Source organism: Coregonus lavaretus (assembly GCF_964263955.1).
Source record: "Coregonus lavaretus genome assembly, chromosome: 33".
In the NCBI taxonomy this organism is placed as follows: domain Eukaryota; kingdom Metazoa; phylum Chordata; class Actinopteri; order Salmoniformes; family Salmonidae; genus Coregonus; species Coregonus lavaretus.
This window is the reverse complement of record NC_140020.1, coordinates 5,089,576-5,110,721: the sequence shown is the minus strand read 5'-3', so window position 1 is coordinate 5,110,721 and position 21,146 is coordinate 5,089,576. Positions and strand designations below refer to the sequence as shown.

The 21,146-nt window shown below is 41.2% G+C and overlaps 2 protein-coding genes and 1 long non-coding RNA gene across 3 annotated transcripts in view; 2 read left to right on the top strand and 1 right to left on the bottom strand.

Annotated features, from left to right (window-relative positions):
• Positions 1–21,146, top strand: part of LOC311108574 (translocating chain-associated membrane protein 2-like) — a 266,741-nt gene that overhangs the window by 19,955 nt on the left and 225,640 nt on the right. The window lies entirely within an intron of this gene.
• LOC311108571 (rhomboid domain-containing protein 2-like) lies at positions 972–5,290 on the bottom strand. Its single transcript, XM_084151225.1, has 4 exons — positions 4,770–5,290; positions 4,144–4,548; positions 3,540–3,687; positions 972–3,292 (listed from the first exon to the last, which is right to left on the bottom strand). Exons 1-4 carry the CDS (start codon positions 4,927–4,929, stop codon positions 2,803–2,805), a joined length of 1,203 nt encoding a protein of 400 aa, XP_084007351.1. The 5' UTR covers positions 4,930–5,290; the 3' UTR covers positions 972–2,802.
• Positions 16,008–20,162, top strand: LOC311108588. Its single transcript, XR_014610522.1, has 2 exons — positions 16,008–16,132; positions 17,629–20,162. It is a non-coding gene; the product is annotated as an uncharacterized lncRNA (long non-coding RNA).

The following is a 21,146-nucleotide window of genomic DNA, read 5'->3' as shown; positions in this document are numbered from 1 at the left end:
CCCAACCAGGCAGAGAGACTATTGTTACCATGCAACGAGCAGATGCTTCAGTGCAGGGTTGCCATGTCCGCAGTTTTGCTAACATTTGGGCTACTTTGAAAACGATGTCGCGGGGGGTAAACATGGCATTTCTTCAAACAAAACATATTTTTCACTGTGACCTGCTGCTGACTACCAGGCAGTGAGCAGGCAGGTTGTTACTGAATGAGCAGTAGGAAGGGGGAGGGCCGTGTTTTTGTGTGTGTGTTTTAGAGCCACAGCAGGCAGCTGAGTCACCGGCCATCAAGTATGCTATTAATTTGTATGCCATTGTAGGATACTGTAGCCTACCATTTGATACAATAAATATGTTGAAATTAAGATATCACTGGAGTCATTGCAAGTCAATTTGTGCCACTTGTGTAGCCTACCTGGAGCTGGCAAACGGATTTAATAAATAGCCTATAACTTTAAGCATATGTTTTCGTTTCAGTCTCCTCCATCTCCACTAACCGAAGATAATTGTATATATTTTTTTCTATTAATGATGTAAAATAAACAGTTGTACAGAAAGACTCTTCTGAAGGCCAAATTACAGAGGAGGAACTTCTTGATGCAATTAAAGCCTTTAAGTCTGGGAAAACTCCAGGGTTGGATGGCATACCAGTCGAGGTATACCAAACCTCATTTGATATACTCAGAGGACCCTTATTAGCATGTTTTAACCACACCTACAAAAATGGTAGATTATCAGATACTCAACAAGAAGGTCTGATTTCATTATTACTGAAACAGCATCCAAGTGGTAAATATAAAGATCCGGTCCATTAAAAAAATTGGAGGCCCCTTAAATTGGAGGCCCCTTAAAATTTAAAAATTAAATGAGCAAAAAAAAGATTCAATTTTATTTGGAACGGCAAGCCAGACAAAATTAAACGGGCCTATTTATATAATGAACATGAATTCAGAGGGCAGAAATTATTAAATATTAAAGCATTAGACCTCTCACTAAAGGCTTCAGTCATGCAAAAGTTATACTTAAATCCAAACTGGTTTTCTAGCAGATTAATAAGAATATCTCACCCCATGTTCAAGAATGGCCTTTTCCCCTTTATTCAGATTACAACCTCTCACTGAAAATGAAATCATCTCCAAAATATCACTATTTTAAAAATAAGCCATAGAAAGTTGGTTGCGATTTCAGTTTAATCCACCAGAAAAGACAGAACAAATAATACAACAAATAATGTGGTTAAACTCAAATATAATTTTTATATTATTATTTTTTCAAAAAAATGTTTAAAAAAGGTATAATCTTTGTAAATGATATCATAAATAGGACTAGTGGAGTTATGTCACACATGCAGCTAACAAAAATATATGGAAATGTCTGCTCTACCCAAAATTACAACCAACTAATTGCAGCATTAACGCAAAAATGGAAGAGGCAAGTGGAAGGGGGAAAAAATAAGGAACTTGTCTTCATTAAAGACCAAAATTGGTTAATGAAAATTGTGATAAATAAAAAAGTATATCAGTTTTATTTAAGGACAAAAAATTTGACAGCTGTGCCATATAGATTGCAAAATAGTTGGAAAGAGATTTTCGATGTACCGATACCATGGCACATGGTTTATGAACTGATACGCAAAACAACGCCGGATTCAAAACCTAACATTTTTCAATTAAAATTATTATACAAAATTCTTGCAACCAATAGAATGTTATATATATGGGGGATACAACCATCCCAGCTCTGCAGATTTTTCTGCGAAGAGACCGATTCATTAGATCATTTGTTTTGGTACTGTCCATGTGTAGCTTGTTTTTGGTCAAAGGTCCAGGAAGAAGAAGTGCAACATTTACCTGGAGCTAACTCTGCAGATAGCACTACTGGGTGATTTGAAAAGTCATAGTCAATCGATCAATAATATAATAATACTTTTAACAAAAATGTTTATCTTTAATTTACAATCTGTAGAAACTATGAGAATAGAAAGGTTCAGAACTTTTGTGAAACATCACAGCACAGTTGAAAAATATATGGCAAATGTAAATAAAAAATGGATGGTGTTAAGAGATAGATGGGAGGGGTTGAGTGGAGCTGAAGGGTGGGATTAAAAACAACAAGATAACTAATGTAAAATATATTGTGATGGGACCAACACTTTACATGTTGCATTTATATTTTTGTTAAGTGTAGTTAAGGGGGAAAAACTGATAATACATTAGTGTGATAAAAATGTTTAGTTTGAACTAAAAACTGTTCTGGTTTACTAAGGGTTTTGAAAAACGTTGTTTTAATCTAGGTTATATAAATCAAGAGTACCAAGAGATTTGTCTACCGTCTGTGTAAAAAAACACAAAGTACAAAACACACAAGCCAAAAGGAGTGGTCTTACAATCAACTGACAATCAAACCCTTCTTGCATTGATTTGACCTTGAACATTCAGAGCCTGCTTGTATATTCAAACCAAAAACATCAGTGAAGAAAAAGTGGACCTTCAAGTACTGCCTCAAACCACTTGTCCAAGCATATTACATCTCAATGTATAACATGAGACAGAAAACACATTGAATGACAACTATGGGCTCGATTAAATCCGTATTGCCGTAGTTCAGAGCTATAGCGGCTTATAACCACACTGACATTTTTTATTTTTTTTATGTTATTAGTTATACCAAGATTTGACGTTTTTACAAGGATTGTGATTGCTGAAAATAGCACGCTTGAAATGTAAATGTAATTTCCGGTCTTCGCGAACATTGCCTTTAAATTTCAATCGAGCTATAGCGAGTTTTGCCGTTACGGATTGAAGTCATCAATCTGTCAGTGAAGACACAGGTGCTCCTGGGTGAACCATCACAGATTCTGGCAGTGACTCCAGCATTTTTGCTGTGAAACTCTGGGGGGCACTGACAGACACAGACAGTGGACTGAGGTGGGAATGTTGAGAATGTGGATGTTGAGCCACTGGAGCCCAGTGACTGCTGGTTTGAGAGGCAGATGCATGCCCATGACTGAGTCCATGGCCGAAGCTGTGTTCGTGACTATGTCCATGACCTTGGCTGTGGCTGCAGCTGTGTCCATGTTCGTGACTATGTCCGTGACTTGGCCCAAAGCTATGCTTGAGGCCATATCCATGGTTGTGTCCATTATAACCTGAGAGCTGAACAGGGCTCCCCTGTGTATAGTAGGAGTTGGCCCAGCCTTCAAATGTCTTTGGTGTGGTCTCGGTAGCCTGTAGGTTGGAGGTAAAGGACACTGGAGCGTAGGCTTGGACTGGGTAGGAGCCTGGGGTTGGAATGATTCTGCAATCAATGAGAACGTGGACAGATTTCAGAGAGCCTATCTATACCAGTAATTCTCTATCTAATCATGGGGGACCACTAGGTGCCTATTGTACAGTATTCAATTACAGCTGCGGATCATCAATTATAACTGCACCTCATTATACTGTAGTACATTATGTGCTCTGGCTTGCACACAGCAATTGTTATTTAATGACCTCTTGTCTTGTCTGATAAATGATATGTCTGGTGCTTTCTCAGTACTTACGGTGGGTGGACCGTCTTCCTTCTCTCCTCTGTTGATGCAGGGACATACAGGACACCAATGTTCCTCAGCAGCCTGAAAGGCATCTTCTTGTCCAGCACTGATGCCCTGGCATCGGACATGTCCAGAAGTGAGAGCCAGCCCTTACCGTCTGTTTCACCAGTGCAAGTTAAGGAGAATGTGTGACGCAGTGATGCAAGATTTTTTCTAAACAAACATGCCATAATGTTCAGCAGCAGGATTCATATACAACACCTATAACCTATTACCACTTAACTACACTACTAAGCACACTTATAAAGCTGTGACATACTGCAGAGGAGTGTATCAGTTATTTTGAACCACAATGAGGTTATAGCCGGCCGCGACCGGGAGACCCATGGGGCGGCGCACAATTGGCCCAGCGTCGTCCAGGGTAGGGGAGGGAATGGCCGGCAGGGATGTAGCTCAGTTGGTAGAGCATGGCGTTTGCAACGCCAGGGTTGTGGGTTCGATTCCCACGGGGGGCCAGTATGAAAAATTAAAAAATAACTCACTAACTGTAAGTCGCTCTGGATAAGAGCGTCTGCTAAATGACTAAAATGTAAATGTAAATGAGTAAGGATACAGATCCCCCCTGCGATGATGGCGATGGCATTGCAAAGGAAGACAGTGTGTGGGACCAAAAGTGTTATGATGAACAGAAACAGCCAGGGCAGGGCTAACATGGGTACAGTGACCCCGAAAAGAAAGCCCTTAACCATACGGGAGTGCACTGTGGCCATACCCATAAGGGAGAGGGACACTGGAATGAACCCCTCCACCTGTTTCTGGGCAGATGCACCAAACAGTAGCAGACCCAGTATGGTGTACAACACCCCTGTGCTGATAGAGAGCAGCAGAAACATGAGGAGGAACCGAACAGTCCCCACACTCTTCTCAATGCCTCCACAGAGGGGCACCAGAACCCCAATACTGAGGAGTAGCTGGGTCACTGTCTTGTGGTGGAAGGAGTATGTGATGAGCTTGTGCACTGCAAAGGAAGAGGAAAGGATTAAAACATAAATGATAGGGTTGACAGACATAAGCTGCACTGGTGTGTTGTGCTGTAGCCTGCTGCTGTAGCCTACTGGCACCATCTGTTACATTAGCTATACGTTTTAGCAAGCTAGCTAACGTTACAACACTCTCATTCAAAGTAGCTACTGAGCATATATGACTGTTGATTCACTCAGACCCTCCTAGCTAACTTACCATGCCCATTGCCAAAAACTGTCGTTCCAAGACTGAAGACATCCTCTGATAAACCGAAATATGTAGTGACAGTAAACAAAACAAATGATACTCTAATGACAGCAACAATCCCACTCGTGAGCCTGAACTCAGGAGTAAAACTCTTGAACCTCTGAACCATATGTTTTAAAACTATTCGGATATCATTTTGATGCCCAATGCATATTTGTCAAACTTGGATAATCAAGTACAATAATCAATCTTTTCCTCCAATATTGCGTAAAACTTTAGCCAGATTATAGGTAGCTAGCTAGCTAGCTAGAGGTTCCCACTAGATAACAAAGCCACAAATTACAAATAGGCTATATCTTAAAAATTAATGAAAACAAAAATAGGCTTTTTGGTCTTAATTTAAGGTTGGGCATAAGGTTAGCAGTGTGGTTAAGTTTAAAATCCGAGTTTAAGAAGATGAATTGTAGAAATAGGCGGGCAAGCTTGCTAAGCAAAAACAAATGTACTGGACTTCCGCATTTGGATTTGTCACAACCACAAAGTTGCTCAACTGTTGCTCAGATCATCAAGTGCTGCATTTGAAGACACTGCCACCTGCTGACATGTGCCTCAAATGTGATGATCAAAGAGTCCTCAACAGCCATTTGAGTTAGATAGCTAGATAGATTTTATTTGACAGTTATGAATTACGACCAGGGGGAGATACCACCAGTCCAGTCCCATACAAGCCTTTCCTGTGACGTATTATGCGCGGCCATAAAACTGTGACCTATTGTGACGTAACCAAGCATAAATTCACTACATAAACTGTGTTCAGCTTTGATACAATCAGTACAATCGCTTTCTTCAGTCAGGTTGTTTCAGGTGCATAGTCTGCCCTAGCTGACACTGTGCAGAGAATAAATACTATTGCCTATTACTATTACTGTGCCCATTGGACTCAGGTCAAAATAAGTGCAATATATGGGCACTGGGGTGCCATTTGGGACATGCCCTTTATGCGTGTGTGTGCCAGGATATGTTTTGTGCCAATCAATTGATGGAAATGTATCCCTCAGAAAGCAAGATGAATCGTAATGATGAGTGAATCAAAAGAGCTTTAAGGCGCCGCCCTTATGTGTTAAATATCAAATATATATATATATATTTTAAAAATCTTCTGTTTTTGTTATCACCTTTTAAATGGAGTGTTGTGTTGACAGTTGAATCCAGTGAGGGTGAACACCCCTGATTCTGTGATGTGGCCAACCGGCAAAGTGCGCAGAAGGCCAAGGCCTGTAAGTCAAATCTGACCTGAAAACAATAACACATAAACATTAGTTATGCTGCATGTACAAACTGCAGTTATCACAATAAAAGCAAGTGCAGATATCCCTCCTTATCTAACCACATTTGAAATGGAATATTGTCTTGACAGTCTACTTCAGTGCAGACCCCTCAGATCCACAAAAGGCCTGTATGTCACATTCAAATCAACCACATAACAGTAGCTACTTAAATTATTTATTGATAGCTACATCATTTATTTCCAAGTTATTTCCAAGGCCAAAATGAGCAAAAGAGTGTTACATTTTTTCTTTACTGTTCACAGCCAATCATTGTGAGCTGTGGGCAGGAACAGACATCTGGGGATGGATGGGACATCAATCCAGAGCCTCTTAGCCAGGTCAGACATCTCTGCTGTTCCCATAGAGACAGAACAGATAGATCAATCTGTTGATTCATATGGCCATTTTGGTTGGCTTGGTTGAATTGACAATCATTCATTAGAAATGCTAAAGAATGGGGCGGAGCTAGCATGTTGGAGTGAACGGCTGTGTGTGAGAGGCTCCCGCAACTTTTTTGCGAAATAATCTAACCTAACTTACTTTATTGCACTTGTTACAACAAACTTTTCTTACTAATACAATATTGTAACTTTCTATGTGAAAATGCCTAGTAATAAGCGACCAAAGGACAATAAATCCACATCAGAGGTCTACACCCCACCAAACAACGAGACAAACATGGCGGAAGGCACAGGTAACAACGTGACACTTACAGAACTTACCCGGGCTTTGGGAGAACTACGTGTTGCTATAGCGGAGGATCTTAAGGCTACTATTGCTGAACTGGACACTAAAATCGAGAGCACCATTCGAACGGTCGCTTCGCAGGGCCAGAGTATTGTGGACCTTGAGAAAGCTTCTGAATTCAACGCTGGTAGGATCGACGAGTTAGAGATGCTATGCACGTCATTGCAGGATAATGTGCAGAGGCTTTCTGTGAAAGTGGTCGACCTGGAGGGCAGATCCAGGCGGCATAACCTTTGCGTTGTGGGTCTGGCAGAAGGGGTGGAGGCGGGCTCTCGCCCCACCGACTTCTTCGCCAAGCTACTGAAGGATGCAATGGGACCGGATGTTTTGGCGTCGGATCCCCTAGTGGACCGTGCACATCGCGCCCTTGTCCCAGTGCCTGGACCGGGCCAGCGTCCTCGCCCAGTAATCATCTGTTGTCACAGTTTCAAGACCAAGGATCTTATCCTGCGCGAGGCTCGAATGAGGGGTAACCTGTTACATAAAGGGCACCCCTTTCGTGTCTATGAGGACTATGCGCCCGATGTGGCAAAGCACCGCGCTGGCTACAGAGATGTCATGACCAAACTCTACAAACTCCATCTTCACCCAGCCTTGCTCTTCCCTGCAAGACTAAGAATTACCCCGCCTTCCGGGGAGAAGATCTGGCTCTCCTCGGTTCTGGACGCAGAGAAGTTTGTCCGGGAATATACACCAATCCCCCGTACAGGTTAGAGTGCCTTGTCATTGTGTGTTAAGGTCTGCTCACGGACTCGAATCCATACCATACCATACCATAACGGGTGAAACCGTATTAAACGGTCTCAGCAAGGGCTACCGAACATGTAATACGATGAGCTGACCAATGGAGGGCGGTCAGAGCTCTCACTTAACGTTAATTTCACTTTCATTCCGACTGGGTTTAGAGCGATGCCTGTTTGGGAGGCCTTCCAGGTCGGATCATTGACACTTTCGGATGGATATACTTATATTCCCCCATTTTTGTTTTGTTTCGTTATTTATTTTTCAATTCTTACATTATTCCTGTGCGTACATATAATAATAATTATTTGTACTTTATTATTATTTTCTCTTAGCATTTTAGTATTATGTATGTGTATATTTTAAATTTGTATAGATTATTATTCTGGGGTATGCATGTTTGTGTATGTAGATGTGTGTGTATGGATGTATGTGTGTATGCGTGTGTATGTATCTGTATATATTTAAGAATATTTATTTTATATGTATATATTTTTTGGGGTGTGTGTATGTATGTGTGCGTGTATACGTGTGTATATGTGTGTGTGTGTGCGTATATATATATATATATACGTATGTGTGTGTGTGTATGTATGTAGGTATGCACATGTATGTGTGTGTGGATGTGTATGTGTGCACATATGTATATATAAATCACTATTTTTTTTAAATTATTTGAAAATAATGTATATTATTATTATTATTTTTACATTTTTTAATTTTTTTACATTTTTATTTACTTTGTTATTTTTTTGATTGGGGGGTACGTTCAATTTATCAAAATCCTTGTTCCCTTCTCCTAACCCACAATATGTAACTGTCCTGCTGTCTATGTCGGTTACTGATGGTTTATGTTTAGACCGGTATTGCTTAGCAATAGAATCTTGTGATGATACATCTTGCTTATCTCAGGGATTGACCCAAGATTAACCTTAAGTGCGCAATATGTTTAAGTTGCAACTTATTCTGTTTAGGTTTATTAGATGCTAATTGAACACTTTAAGTGCGGGAGCCTCCTCAGTTCATATGTTAGTAGAAGTTCTAGGATAGCGAGAGGTGAGCGCATAGTTGGGATTTTATTTGTGTTTTACCTCTTGTTCGAGGGCGCGCCGTGCTTTTTTGGCATCGGCCAGACAATGTGTTTGTTATTTTTATTTTCATATTTATTTCTGTCCTATGTGTGTATGCCTGTTAAATGTGGGTTGATGGGGGGGGGGGTAAAGGTTGGGGAAAGTAGGGGAACAGGGTGGAGAGTAAAGGTGCTTGCGGGGGGGGAGGGGTGGGTTGGATACTGCTCGGGTGTAGGTGCTACATATGCTGATCGTGATGGTTTGGTGCGCTTTCTTACCTTTTTAGTGAGTTACATGTTATGCAGGCCACCATAGGAACTACAAATGAGAGGAGGGCGGGACTTACATTCACTTCCTGGAATGTCAAGGGTTTAAACGAACCAATTAAGAGAGGCAGGGTCCTAGCCCACTTGAAAGCACTTTCGTCTGATATTATATTTTTGCAAGAAACCCATCTGAAAAACAAATCTCATAACAGACTTAAATGTAAGTGGGTGGGACAAGTGTATCACTCTAACTTCTCTGCCAAAACGAGAGGCACAGCGATTCTGGTACGGAAAGGAATTCCCTTTCTACATAAAACCACTATTGTGGATAAAGAGGGTCGTTATGTGATCGTAATAGGAGAGATCCATTCTACTTCTGTAACTCTACTAAATATCTATGGGCCAAACATTGATAACCCCTCTTTTTTCAAAAGAGTCCTTGCCCTGATTCCAGATATCTCCCATACTAATCTGGTCATTGGAGGGGACCTTAACTGTGTACTAGACCAATATTTGGATAGATCCTCTACCCGGCGAACCCCTACCTCCTATTCAAGCGAATTCTTGAATACCTACATAAAAAATTCTAACTTATTTGATATATGGAGGATCTCTAATCCTACGGGTAGGGAATACTCCTTTTACTCTCATGTTCACAATGTATATACTCGAATTGACTACTTTTTGGTTGATGCTAAACTACTCCCCTATACCTGTAATGTGAGATATCATGATATTATAATCTCTGACCACAGTCCACTCATCTTCTCCCTGAGATTGGGTGACATCGTACCAAACGAGAGGGTCTGGAGGTTGAATCCTCAGCTCCTCACAGAACCAACATTCTGTGAACATCTTAAAGACCAAATTACATTTTTCTTTGATACCAACGACAACACAGAGACTTCCCCAGCATTATTGTGGGAAACGCTGAAGGCTTATTTGAGAGGCTGTATCATCTCCTTTCAGACTGCCAGTAGGCAAAACAGAAAAAAATTGGTAGAACTGGAGGGACAAATTCACTTACTGGATAGGGAGAATGCTAGACATCCATCTATGGAGAAACATAAACAAATTATGTCTTTAAAATTTTAATACAATCAGATCCTCTCGGCTAAAATTGCTAAATCTTTTCTCTATGCCAAGCAAAAATATTTTGAGTTTGGTGACAAACCACACAAATTACTCGCCAGACAACTTCGAAAAAACGTGAGTGACCGAATGATTCACAAAGTTAAATCTGCATCTGGGGAATTACTCTCCTCCCCCAAAGACATCAATGACAGATTCCGTCAGTTTTATGAGACTCTATATACATCTAAAGCGGATCCTAATCCCTTAATTATGCATAACTTTTTGGAGGACTGTAATCTTCCTGCCCTGAACCAGGAAGACTCTAACTTCCTGAATAAGGAAATATCTCTTGAAGAAATTAGAGAAACAATTAAATCTCTAAAGAGTGGCAAGACCCCGGGCCCAGATGGATACCCTGGTGAATTCTATAAAACATTCAGCAACATGCTATCTCCCTACCTGCACAAAATGTTGGTTCGGGCCAATGAGGATGGAGCTCTCCCATCTACTTTGGATGAGGCGTTTATTACAGTTATACATAAGAAGGGTAAAGATCCGGAAGAGGTAGGGTCATACAGACCAATATCCCTCCTTAATACAGACCAAAAGATTTTAGCAAAAACTCTGGCTAACAGGCTTAGCACTTTAATTGGCAAATTGGTCCATTCGGACCAGACCGGCTTTATCCCTAATAGAAACTCATTCTTCAATCTCAGGCGCCTCTTCACATTATGTATTCTCAGAGGTTACCTAACGTGGACCTTGCCGTTATATCTCTTGACGCCGAAAAGGCCTTTGACCAAGTTGAGTGGCCCTATCTATTCAAGGTCCTACAGAAATTTAATATTGGAGATGGGTTCATAAATTGGATCCAGCTTTTATATAGGAACCCCTGTGCGAGAATACTCACTAACCAATCAATGTCGCCCCGATTTAACCTCCACAGAGGGACAAGGTAGGGTTGTGCGCTGTCGCCTATGCTCTTCGCCCTAATTATTGAACCTCTCGCTCAAGCGATCAGATCTCATTCAGCAATACACGGCTATAATACTAAAGATACTCTAAATAAGATTTCCCTATACGCAGATGATATTCTCCTCTATGTAACAGAACCCCACGCTAGTATTCCAGCTATTCTTGAGGTGATTAATTTGTTTGGTACCTTCTCGGGATATAGAATAAATTGGAACAAGAGGGAATTAATGCCCATACGGTTGCAAAACACCTCCTGGCTAGAACATCTTCCAGTTAAGTTATCTTCAGAAAAATGTATCTACCTTGGAATTGTAGTTACCAAACAATACTCCTTACTATTTAAAGAGAATTTCCCTTCTCTGATGCAAAATCTCAAGGCAAACAAACAGTTTTGGAGAACTCCCAATTTCTCTGCTCGGAAGAATTAATGCCATTAAAATGGTCTTCCTCCCACAACTGCTCTACCTATACCAGAACATCCCAGTATTCATACCTAAATCATTTCATAAACAACTGGACTCTATTATCAATCCTTTCATCTGGGATTATAAAACACACAGGATAGGTATAAAACACCTATGTAAATCCAAGATGGAAGGAGGATTGTCTCTCCCAAATTTTATATTTTACTATTGGGCCGCTAACCTCCGCGCTGTTACGTTTTTGCTGGATGACGCAACCCCGCCATCCAGCTGGCTTAGCATGGAGCGGGAGGAGTGTCACCCCTTCTCTATTGGTGCCGTGATTTTGTCACCTGTTAATCTGGAGATGTCACTTTACCATAACAATCCTATTATACATAGCACAGTCCGAATCTGGAAGCAAATTAAAGTCCACTTTGAGCTTAGACCAATATCATTCATGCTCCCTGTTGCCAGGAATCCCTCCTTTGCCCCCTCTAACCTTGATAACACCTTTGAGCGATGGGGAGAGTTGGGGATAAGTACCATAGGGGATTTATATATAGGAGGGACCTTTGCTTCCTTTGAAGCGCTGAGGGAAACTTATAACCTTCCCAGAAGTAACTTTTTCAGATACCTACAAATTAGAGACTATGTTAGAAAACACCTCCCAACATTTGAGAATGCTAAACCTTCCATGTTTGACGGATGCATAAAAATATGCCCCACCTCAGACAAACTGATATCTCGTCTATATGACGCTTTTCAATCTGTTAGCGCACCCTCTACAGATGCCATTAAGGCAAAATGGGAGGAAGAACTAGGGACTGATATTTCGGTGGCAGACTGGGAGGATAGCTTGGAGTATATCCACACCTGCTCCATTAACTCCAGACATCGTCTCATACAATTTAAGGTATTACACAGATTACACTACTCCAAAACTAAACTGCATAGGATATTTCCTGATACATCCCCTATGTGTGATAAATGTCAGGCTGAGCAGGGTCCACTACTCCACTGCTTTGCCCTATGCTCTAGTCTGTATGGTTATTGGTGTGGAATATTTGGGGTCCTCTCTGAAGTTCTGGAGACTTCAATAGACCCAGACCCGCTTCTGATAATCCTGGGAGTGTCCGATTCCCTAAACGGATTAACCAACTCCCAAAAACAACTCATCTCTTACAGTCTCATTTCGGCAAAAAAATTAATCTTGTTGTTTTGGAAAAGGAGGGAAGCGCCCTCTACCAAATTATGGCTCAGCGAAGTGGCAAAAACTGTACACTTAGAAAGAATTAGATATATTCTGAACAATAAATTATCAACATTTGATCAAATCTGGCAGCCTTTCCTCTCTTACCTGGACCAGTCGGTGCTGTGAATTTGTACTTTTTAACGCACTCTCAATTGTCATATTGTAATCTACCTTTGGGCAGCGTGTGCTGGCCCTGACACTCGAGCAGTCGGGAGGGGAATAGGGTGGAATAGGGGGGGATAAGTGGGGGGGGTTACATATACCCTTTTTCTTTCTACCTGTCCCTGTTCTGTATGTCGTGTTTTGTAATATTTGTTTTGTGTCCAGAACTCTGGGTCTTGTTGTTCATGTCTGTTCTCTTATGTTTAGATAAGAACTGTACACATGTCTTTCATACCTATACACCATTCTTGTGTGTGTTCAATAAAAAAATATTTGAACAGAGAAATGCTAAAGAATCCTACAGTATGGAAAGTCTTTAGCCCCATCCCTAATGTTATGGGAGTTGCATTTATTGCATTTCAATACACTTGCATTTTCAATTACCCATAAATTACTCACTACTTGTACAACTATGTTGGATTGCCTAAATATTCAACATTTTCTTGACAGTCAATGCCAGTGTATTCTATGGCTGCCCTAAGTACATGCCTTTGTCTGTCTCCTCAGTCTGGAAGGGTGACTCGGCTGATGGATAGAAATGATGATGGGGTGATCTCATCCTCCAACTCTGATGACATCTCTATCTACTCCTTCACTGACTGTGAATCTGAGGTAAGACAGTTGTACACCATGTCTTTGTTGAGTGACATCACTGTAAGGAGAATAGTCTCTGACTAGTTGACTCTGATACCCAGTCTGATGATGAGGATCATGAAAGGAGGACACCACTGCTGAAAGTGAAGGATGAGGAGGATGGAAAGGTGACAAGGCTTAAAGTGAGGGATATAGTAGAGGACGACGATCTTTCTCTCCACTCCTTCGATGAGTCAGACTTTCTGGTATGTTCTGCAGCATGTATTTGAGTAACTCTTTGACTGAATGTGGAGAATGGACTATGACCAACTAGCTCTCTGACACACAGTGTGATAATGGCAATGATGCCTCTGCTGAGGACAGTCCAGGGCCTTCAAAGGAACCACTGAGAAAAGGGGCTTCACTGAAGGACCCTCGACTGGTAGGCTCTTACGTGTGTGTGTGTGTGTGTGTGTGTGTTAGTGGTGCGCGGGTCAGCTGTTTGTTCAACCGAACCCACCCGCAATTGCTAATAACCCATCCGCAACCGCCCGACTATATGTGATAAAGTGAAAATCTGAGGCCCGCACCTGACCCTAACCCGCAAATATAGAACACCGTCAGAACGATTTCTTAGCAGGGGGTGCAGGATTTTTTTGTGCCTAGTTTGGATATGTTTCTGCTTATAATTTCCAACATTTTGGTAGGCTATTTGTTAGTCAACTTGTCTATAATTAGATAGAAGACTAAATAAACCAAAAACTTTTAGGGATCAAGAAGAAAATGCAATAACTTAAGATCAAAAGGGAAACATTTTCTGTGCAAAATTTCCAAATGACATCAGTTTGACGGGTTGAAAACGACCAGACATGTTTCTGATAAGATTTCAGTTTGGCTTGGATGCACATTTTATGTGGTTGAAATATTATCAGCTTTTATGATGCTGATAAAGCAGTCCCTAGCTGCGCATTTGCATTCCCTCAAGATGCTGAAAGAAATCATATTTCTCCACTGCTGTTCCCGAGTCAAAATAAAGCCTACATTTGGTGTAGCCTATCATTTTACTGCAAGAAATGCTTAATTCTGCAGGAGTTAATATTAAGACTGTGAGAGGTTAAAGATCTACAGTCAGTGTCCAGATTTCAGTTTCCATCTAACTCATCTGAACAGTAGGCTGTTTGTTCCCTTGACGTGCCATAGGCCTATTTGAATCCCCCTCTTGTGACTGTCGAATTTCTATAGTGCCTCACAATCATCAAACATAACATAGGCACTGCCATCATCCTCTTTTAACACTTCACCAAATATTTTCCAAACATTACTTTTCTGGCCGTCCCTTCTTTATTTTCAACTTTCCATTTAGTAGCTTTTCTCTTATTGAATTAAAGCGTTTGGTGATTGGTGTGTAGTCTATCTGGCGCGCGTCAAGTTATGCCCTAAAGTTTAGGCTTACACACTAATGCCAAATAGCCTATAGATATAACTTGCACAATAATTATACATTTATGGATTTTTTAATGTATTGTTTTCTGTTTATTCAACAATATTTCATGACCCTAAATCCCCCGCCCTGTGGATATAACCGCAGGACTTCTGGTTATGAGTCAACCCGCGCATCACTAGTGTGTGTCACATCTCAATTGTTTGACCCGATGTCTGTACATATTATTGTGGCCAAACCCAACATCCCTCTCCCTGCCTCTGTGAGTGCCCTGAAGAAGGTGTCACGCCAGATGGAGGTGGTCCCTTCTGTCCGGCCCTGCAGGCAGCAGCTGGACAAGAAGACACAGTGGACCAACACCAATGAGGAGAGCCTGAGGAGAATTAAAGAAAACCTGGCCTCCATAGAGCTTGACCTGGAGGAAGGCCTGAAGACGGTCAATGACGGTCTGGACATCAACCAAGAGAGGCAGAAGAAGAATGAGGGATGCTTCAGAGCCTGGATTGAGAAGTGGATGGGGAGGAGGAAGGATGAAAGACTGAGGGATGAAGATGTGAATAGGGAAGACAATGGGAGGAGGGGCGAGGAGTTGAGGGCACTGATCCAAGTGATGAAGAGAAACTGCAGCAAAATGAGATCTTGAGGCAGTAGACCTGGACAGTTGGCTGAATGACTTGGAAAGGTTGAAAGTGGCTTTCAAGAAATGCACTGGAGAGATGGCCGAAATGGTAGAGAGCATGGCAGAAATGAAGACCAGCATAGCAAAGAAGTATGAAGTCCAGCGCTTTGTAAGTTACTCTTACTTATTGAGTGTAGTCATGTATCTAATGTATTTATAGATTAGTTATACAGTATATCTAGAGATTGTGTATAACATAGCACTGTCCTGACAGTTTGTTTGTTGTTTCTGGTATTACAGAGCCCAGGGAAAGTCTCTGGTCCTGTGCCTGGCCAGACTTGCCTTTCTCCTCTTGTGACCTCAGCACCCTGGACCCTGGCTGAAGCCCTACGGGCCCTGCCCTCTCCAGAGGATGTCCCAAAGCCTCTGACTCCTCCCAGCCCTGTCCCTGTCATTGTTGCTCCGCCTGCTGTGGAGTACTTACCATACCACCACAGCCCTCGCCTGGCCCCAATCACCAACCTGAGCGAGAACGGTAGGAAGCTGCTCCAGAAAATGTCAGGAGTGGCCCCACAGGTGAGAGGAAATACAGAAAGCCCTTGCCTGGCCCCCATCACCAATACAGGAAGCCCTCGCCTGGCCCCCATCACCAACCTGAGTGAGAACAGCAGGAAGCTGCTCCAGGAAATGGCGCAGAAAATGACAGGAGTGTACCCACAGGTGAGAGGAAACAGGAAGGGGATATTGGCCATATGTCCTACAGTATATCATAACTCTAGATATCGTAGCTCAAGAGTAGAAAATAGCCATAAGCTTATATTACTTTATCTCCTTGTCCAAAATATTCAGGAAGGGAAGGTCAAAAGGAAAAAGGGCAAGGCAAAAAAGCGAGTGAAGCAAGAGCAGGCTAGTAACATGAAGCAGGTGGAAAATGTTGGAGAAAGTAAGGAGGACAAGAAAGAGGAAAATAAGAGTCTGAGGAAGAGGTGAGGAAATAGAAGAAGGAGAAGTAGAACATAACAAGGGCATTTTTGAGATTTATAGAAATAGAATGAGGTAGAGAATTATAGAAATAGAATGAGGTAGCAGAGAAAGAGCAGCTATCTGATGTGTAAGTGAAAACTACTATTTATTGTCCTGTTTGATTGACAGGTTTCTCCAGTGGCTGCTGCCCAAACTTAGATGTTTGAATAAATAATGGCCATCTACTACTACAACACACACATACACAGATATTTTGAGTATTGCTTACTCCTCCAATACACACAGAAACTTAATTTCAGACACAGGAACTATGTTTAGAAAAATACACATATTGGTCTCGTTCTAATATTTTGAGACATGCACTATTCTTTAAAATAAAAAAACTACAAAAAATGTTTGAAATATGCATTTTCAATAAAGCTTTTGAAATTGCAATTATTTGTGTCAGACTGTTTTTTTGTTCTTCATTAATTACAGCAAGGGAACAATTATTGTAGTGACATTACATGACATGTTATGTACCAGTGGGTGTTTTATATTCTGCTGTCCTGCACTGGATCCCACTGTAGGTGGCAGTAGTGCACAAAATAGTTGGTTTGCTCACCAGAAACCCAACCAGGCAGAGAGACTATTGTTACCATGCAACGAGCAGATGCTTCAGTGCAGGGTTGCCATGTCCGCAGTTTTGCTAACATTTGGGCTACTTTGAAAACGATGTCGCGGGGGGTAAACATGGCATTTCTTCAAACAAAACATATTTTTCACTGTGACCTGCTGCTGACTACCAGGCAGTGAGCAGGCAGGTTGTTACTGAATGAGCAGTAGGAAGGGGGAGGGCCGTGTTCATTCAAAAATCATGTCAAACACTATTATTGCAACTTATTATGTGAGTTGTTAAGCATATTTTTACTCCTGAACTTATTTAGGCTTGCCATAACAAATGGGTTGAATACATATTGACTCAAGACATTTCAGCTTTTCATTTTTTATAGCTTTCTAAACATTTCTAAAAACATAATTCCACTTTGACATTATGGGGTGTTGTGTGTAGGTCAGTGACAGAAAATCTCAATTTATTCCATTTTAAATTCAGGCTGTAACACAACAAAATGTGGGTGTGAATACTTCCTGAAGGCACAGTACATGTACAAGCTTTGAGGGTTTTTTGAAAGAGAAAATCCATCATTATTGTGTGCCTACTGTAAATATGGCTGCCACTTGTCTTTTCCTAGGAATGCTCGGAACATGGCGCGGGATGTGCAGAATTCCTTCTATGACATCGTTGAGGAGGTGGGAGGTCTCACACACACACAGGCTGTGGCTTACATCAAGAAGCTGATGACCAAGGGCCGCTACTCTCAGGACGTGTGGAGCTAAGGAAGATTAAGTTAACGTTACAGCACACCCTCACAACCCCATATGTTAACCTATTTCTTTCGGGTGGAGGGTGAGTGGTAACGGAAAACAGTTTTAAACTGTTTTTGGAGGTAACGTGTCAGCACATAATCACTAAATGGAAAGACGTATGAATGAATGTTTGTTGTACTTATTGTCTTGTTGTGTAATCTTACTGACAGCATTTTGTAGAGACTCGTGCTGAGAGGTAGTGCAATTCATTCAAGATTGGTTGGGAATGGGCTCATACTCCAAATCGACCCCTAACCCCCAGGCCTTTCATGTACACTGAACAAAATATAAACGCAACATGTAAAGTGTTGGTCCCATGTTTCATGAGCTGAAATAAAAGATCCCAGACATTTTCCATCCACACAAAAAGCTTATTTCTCTCAAATTTTGTGCACGTGTAACCACGCCAGCCCAGGACCTCCACATCCGGCTCCTTCACCTGTGGGATCGTCTGAGACCAACCACCCGGACAGCTGATGAATCTGTGGGTTTGCACAACAGAATAATTTCTGCACAAACTGTCAGTAACCGTCTCAGGGAAGCTAATCTGCATGCTCGTCGTCCTCACCAGGGTCTTGACCTGACTGCAGTTTGGCGTCGTAACTGACTTCTGTGGGCAAATGCTCACCTTCGATAGCAACTGGCATGCTGGAGAAGTGTGCTCTTCACGGATGAATCCCGGTTTCAACTGTACCAGGTAGAAGTCAGCGTGTATGGCGCCATGTGGGCGAGCGGTTTGCTGATGTCAACATTGTGGACAGAGTGCCCCGTGGTGGTGGGGTTATGGTATGGACAGGCATAAGCTACGGACAATGAACACAATTGCATTTTAAATCGATGGCAATTTGAATGCACAGAGATACCGTGACGAGATCCTGAGGCCCATTGTCGTGCCATTCATCCGCCACCATCACCTCACGTTTCAGCACAATAATGCACGGCCCCATGTCACAAGGATCTGTTCACAATTTCTGGAAGCTGAAAATGTCCCAGTTCTTCCATGGCCTGCATACTCACCAGACATGTCACTGATTGAGCATGTTTGGGATGCTCTGGATTGACGTGTACGACAGCGTGTTCCATATCTGAATTCCCAGTCATGTGAAATCCATAGATTAGGGCCTAATTTATTCATTTCAATTGACTGATTTCCTTATATGAACTGTAACTCAGTAAAATCTTTGAAATAGTTGCATGTTGCGTTTATATTTTTGTTCAGTGTAGATTTGGTCCACGCGCTCCTTTTAAGGTTATGGAACATTTTGGAATAAACCAATAGATTTTTTTATAAAATAGAGTGCAGACCTTCATTGTTTCCCATCAGATTAGAAAAATTGGAGATATTATACATTGAATGTTACACATCGTTTTTGTAAGTGAAACTAGGCGCAAACAGAGGTGATTATGATATGAAATATTGCCTCTGGACGTTTATCATGCTGTGAAGATCCCCACAAGGCGATAAAAAAAGTAATATATTGTAAATTAACTCCTGAAATGTCTACGGCATTGAAAGCATTCTATATTTGCATCTTTAAATGTATTTACAAGTTCAACATGGCTGCCTATTCAGATGCACGAAGGTTGTGTAAATACAGAGAGCAGTGCAAGATTAGTCAAATATGCATACTAGTAGCACATTCATATTGTACCATGTACTGTACAATTCCTACATTTAAATTGCAGTAACTGTTTAGTCATTGAGCCTTGTTCTTCATCGGTTCATTAAACGAAAAGGTTGTAGATTAAATGGTGGTTTACTGTAAAAATGCCCAGGTGTTTTTTTCTCATGCTCTCCCACTGTAAGGCTTAGTACCGACTAGTTATGTTTAGCTGGACACTACCACGGCATTTAGGCAATGCAATATGTGTTGTATTGTATGTGCACTTGCAGTACAACATGAATACATCTATTAACTGTCATTTATGTGTGTTCTGATAATCACTAATTCTGGGATATGTATATGTAAGAACTTTATCTAGTTTTATTTTCTTATGCTGATGGTTGAAAGCCTAAATACAAAATATTTACTTCAATTTTCTGAGGTTCTGTAACCGTATGAAATAGAATCAAGTGGATGATATACGGGTGATGTTCAGCAGTCTATCATTTTAGCACGTCATTTTGTGTTTCTTTTAATAGAGAAACCCTCAACTATTGTAGTGATACAGAATCAAATATGGTATGGTACATGTTGTCATTTAAATAAGAAATGTGCCTTTTTAAAATTGACCTGTGTTACATGACTCTTACCACTTGATCCAGTTTTATATGCAAAATAGCTATTTGTATATAAACAGTAACTTTAAAGCATGCATTTGTAAAGAAATAATAAATGGAGATCATTGATTTGCTTTATTTAGTCTTGGTTGTCATTTATGGCTTCTCTTTACTGTGCACGACTAGTTAATTTTCCAAAGATTACATCGTAATCTGCCCTTGTAGCCCACACTCTTGATCACCTCACCCACTTGTCCCCTGCTTCTGAATTTCCAAAATTTTTGAACGATGCATTGCAAAACAAACTGAATGTAATGGATCTAATTTAGTGGTGAGTGGATGCTATTTTGTATTTTATTCTAAGAACACAGATACCTTAAAAGAAAGGTAGGTGCGTGGATCAGAAAACCAAACAGTATCTGGTGTGACCACCATTTCCCTCAAGCAGCACGACACATATCCTTCGCATTGAGTGTATCAGGCTGTTGATTGTGGCCTGTGGAATGTTGTGTCACTCTTCAACAGCTGTGCGAAGTTGCTGTTCATTGCTTGCCCATATCATAACCCCACCGCCACCATTGGGCACTCTGCTGGTCCTGGGGTGGCGTGGTTACACGTGGTCTGCGGTTGTGAGGCCGGTTGGACGTACTGCCAAATTCTCTAAAACGACGTTGGAGTCTGCTTATGGTACAGAAATGAATTTTAAATTCTCTCGCAACATCTCTGGTGGACATTTCTGCAGTCAGCATGCCAATTGCACGCTTCCTCAAAACTTGAGACATATGTAGCATTGTGTTGTGTGACAAAACTGCACATTTTAGAGTGGCTCTTTTATTGTCCCCAGCACAAGAAGCACCTGTGTAATGATCAAGCTGTTAAATCAGCTTCTTGATATGCTACACCTGTCAGGTGGATGGATTATCTTGGCAAAGGACAAATGCTCACTAACAGAGATTTAAACAAATTTGTATACAAAATTAGAGAAAGAAGCTTTTTGTACGTTTGGAAAATTTCTGGGATCTTTTATTTCAGCTCATGAAACATGGGACCAACACTTTACATGTTGCATTTATATTTTGTTAAGTGTAGTTAAGGGGGAAAAACTGATAATACATTAGTGTG

What these genes read in the sequence shown, in the direction of transcription:
- LOC311108571 (XM_084151225.1), bottom strand. Translation starts at nt 4,929, where the DNA reads ATGGTTCAGAGGTTCAAGAGTTTTACTCCTGAGTTCAGGCTCACGAGT. An exon ending in AGTTTTTGGCAATGGGCATG is followed by an intron (nt 4,549 to 4,769) that starts GTAAGTTAGCTA and finishes CTTCCTTTGCAG; the next exon opens with TGCACAAGCTCATCACATAC. An exon ending in AGGAAGACGGTCCACCCACC is followed by an intron (nt 3,293 to 3,539) that starts GTAAGTACTGAG and finishes CATTGATTGCAG; the next exon opens with AATCATTCCAACCCCAGGCT.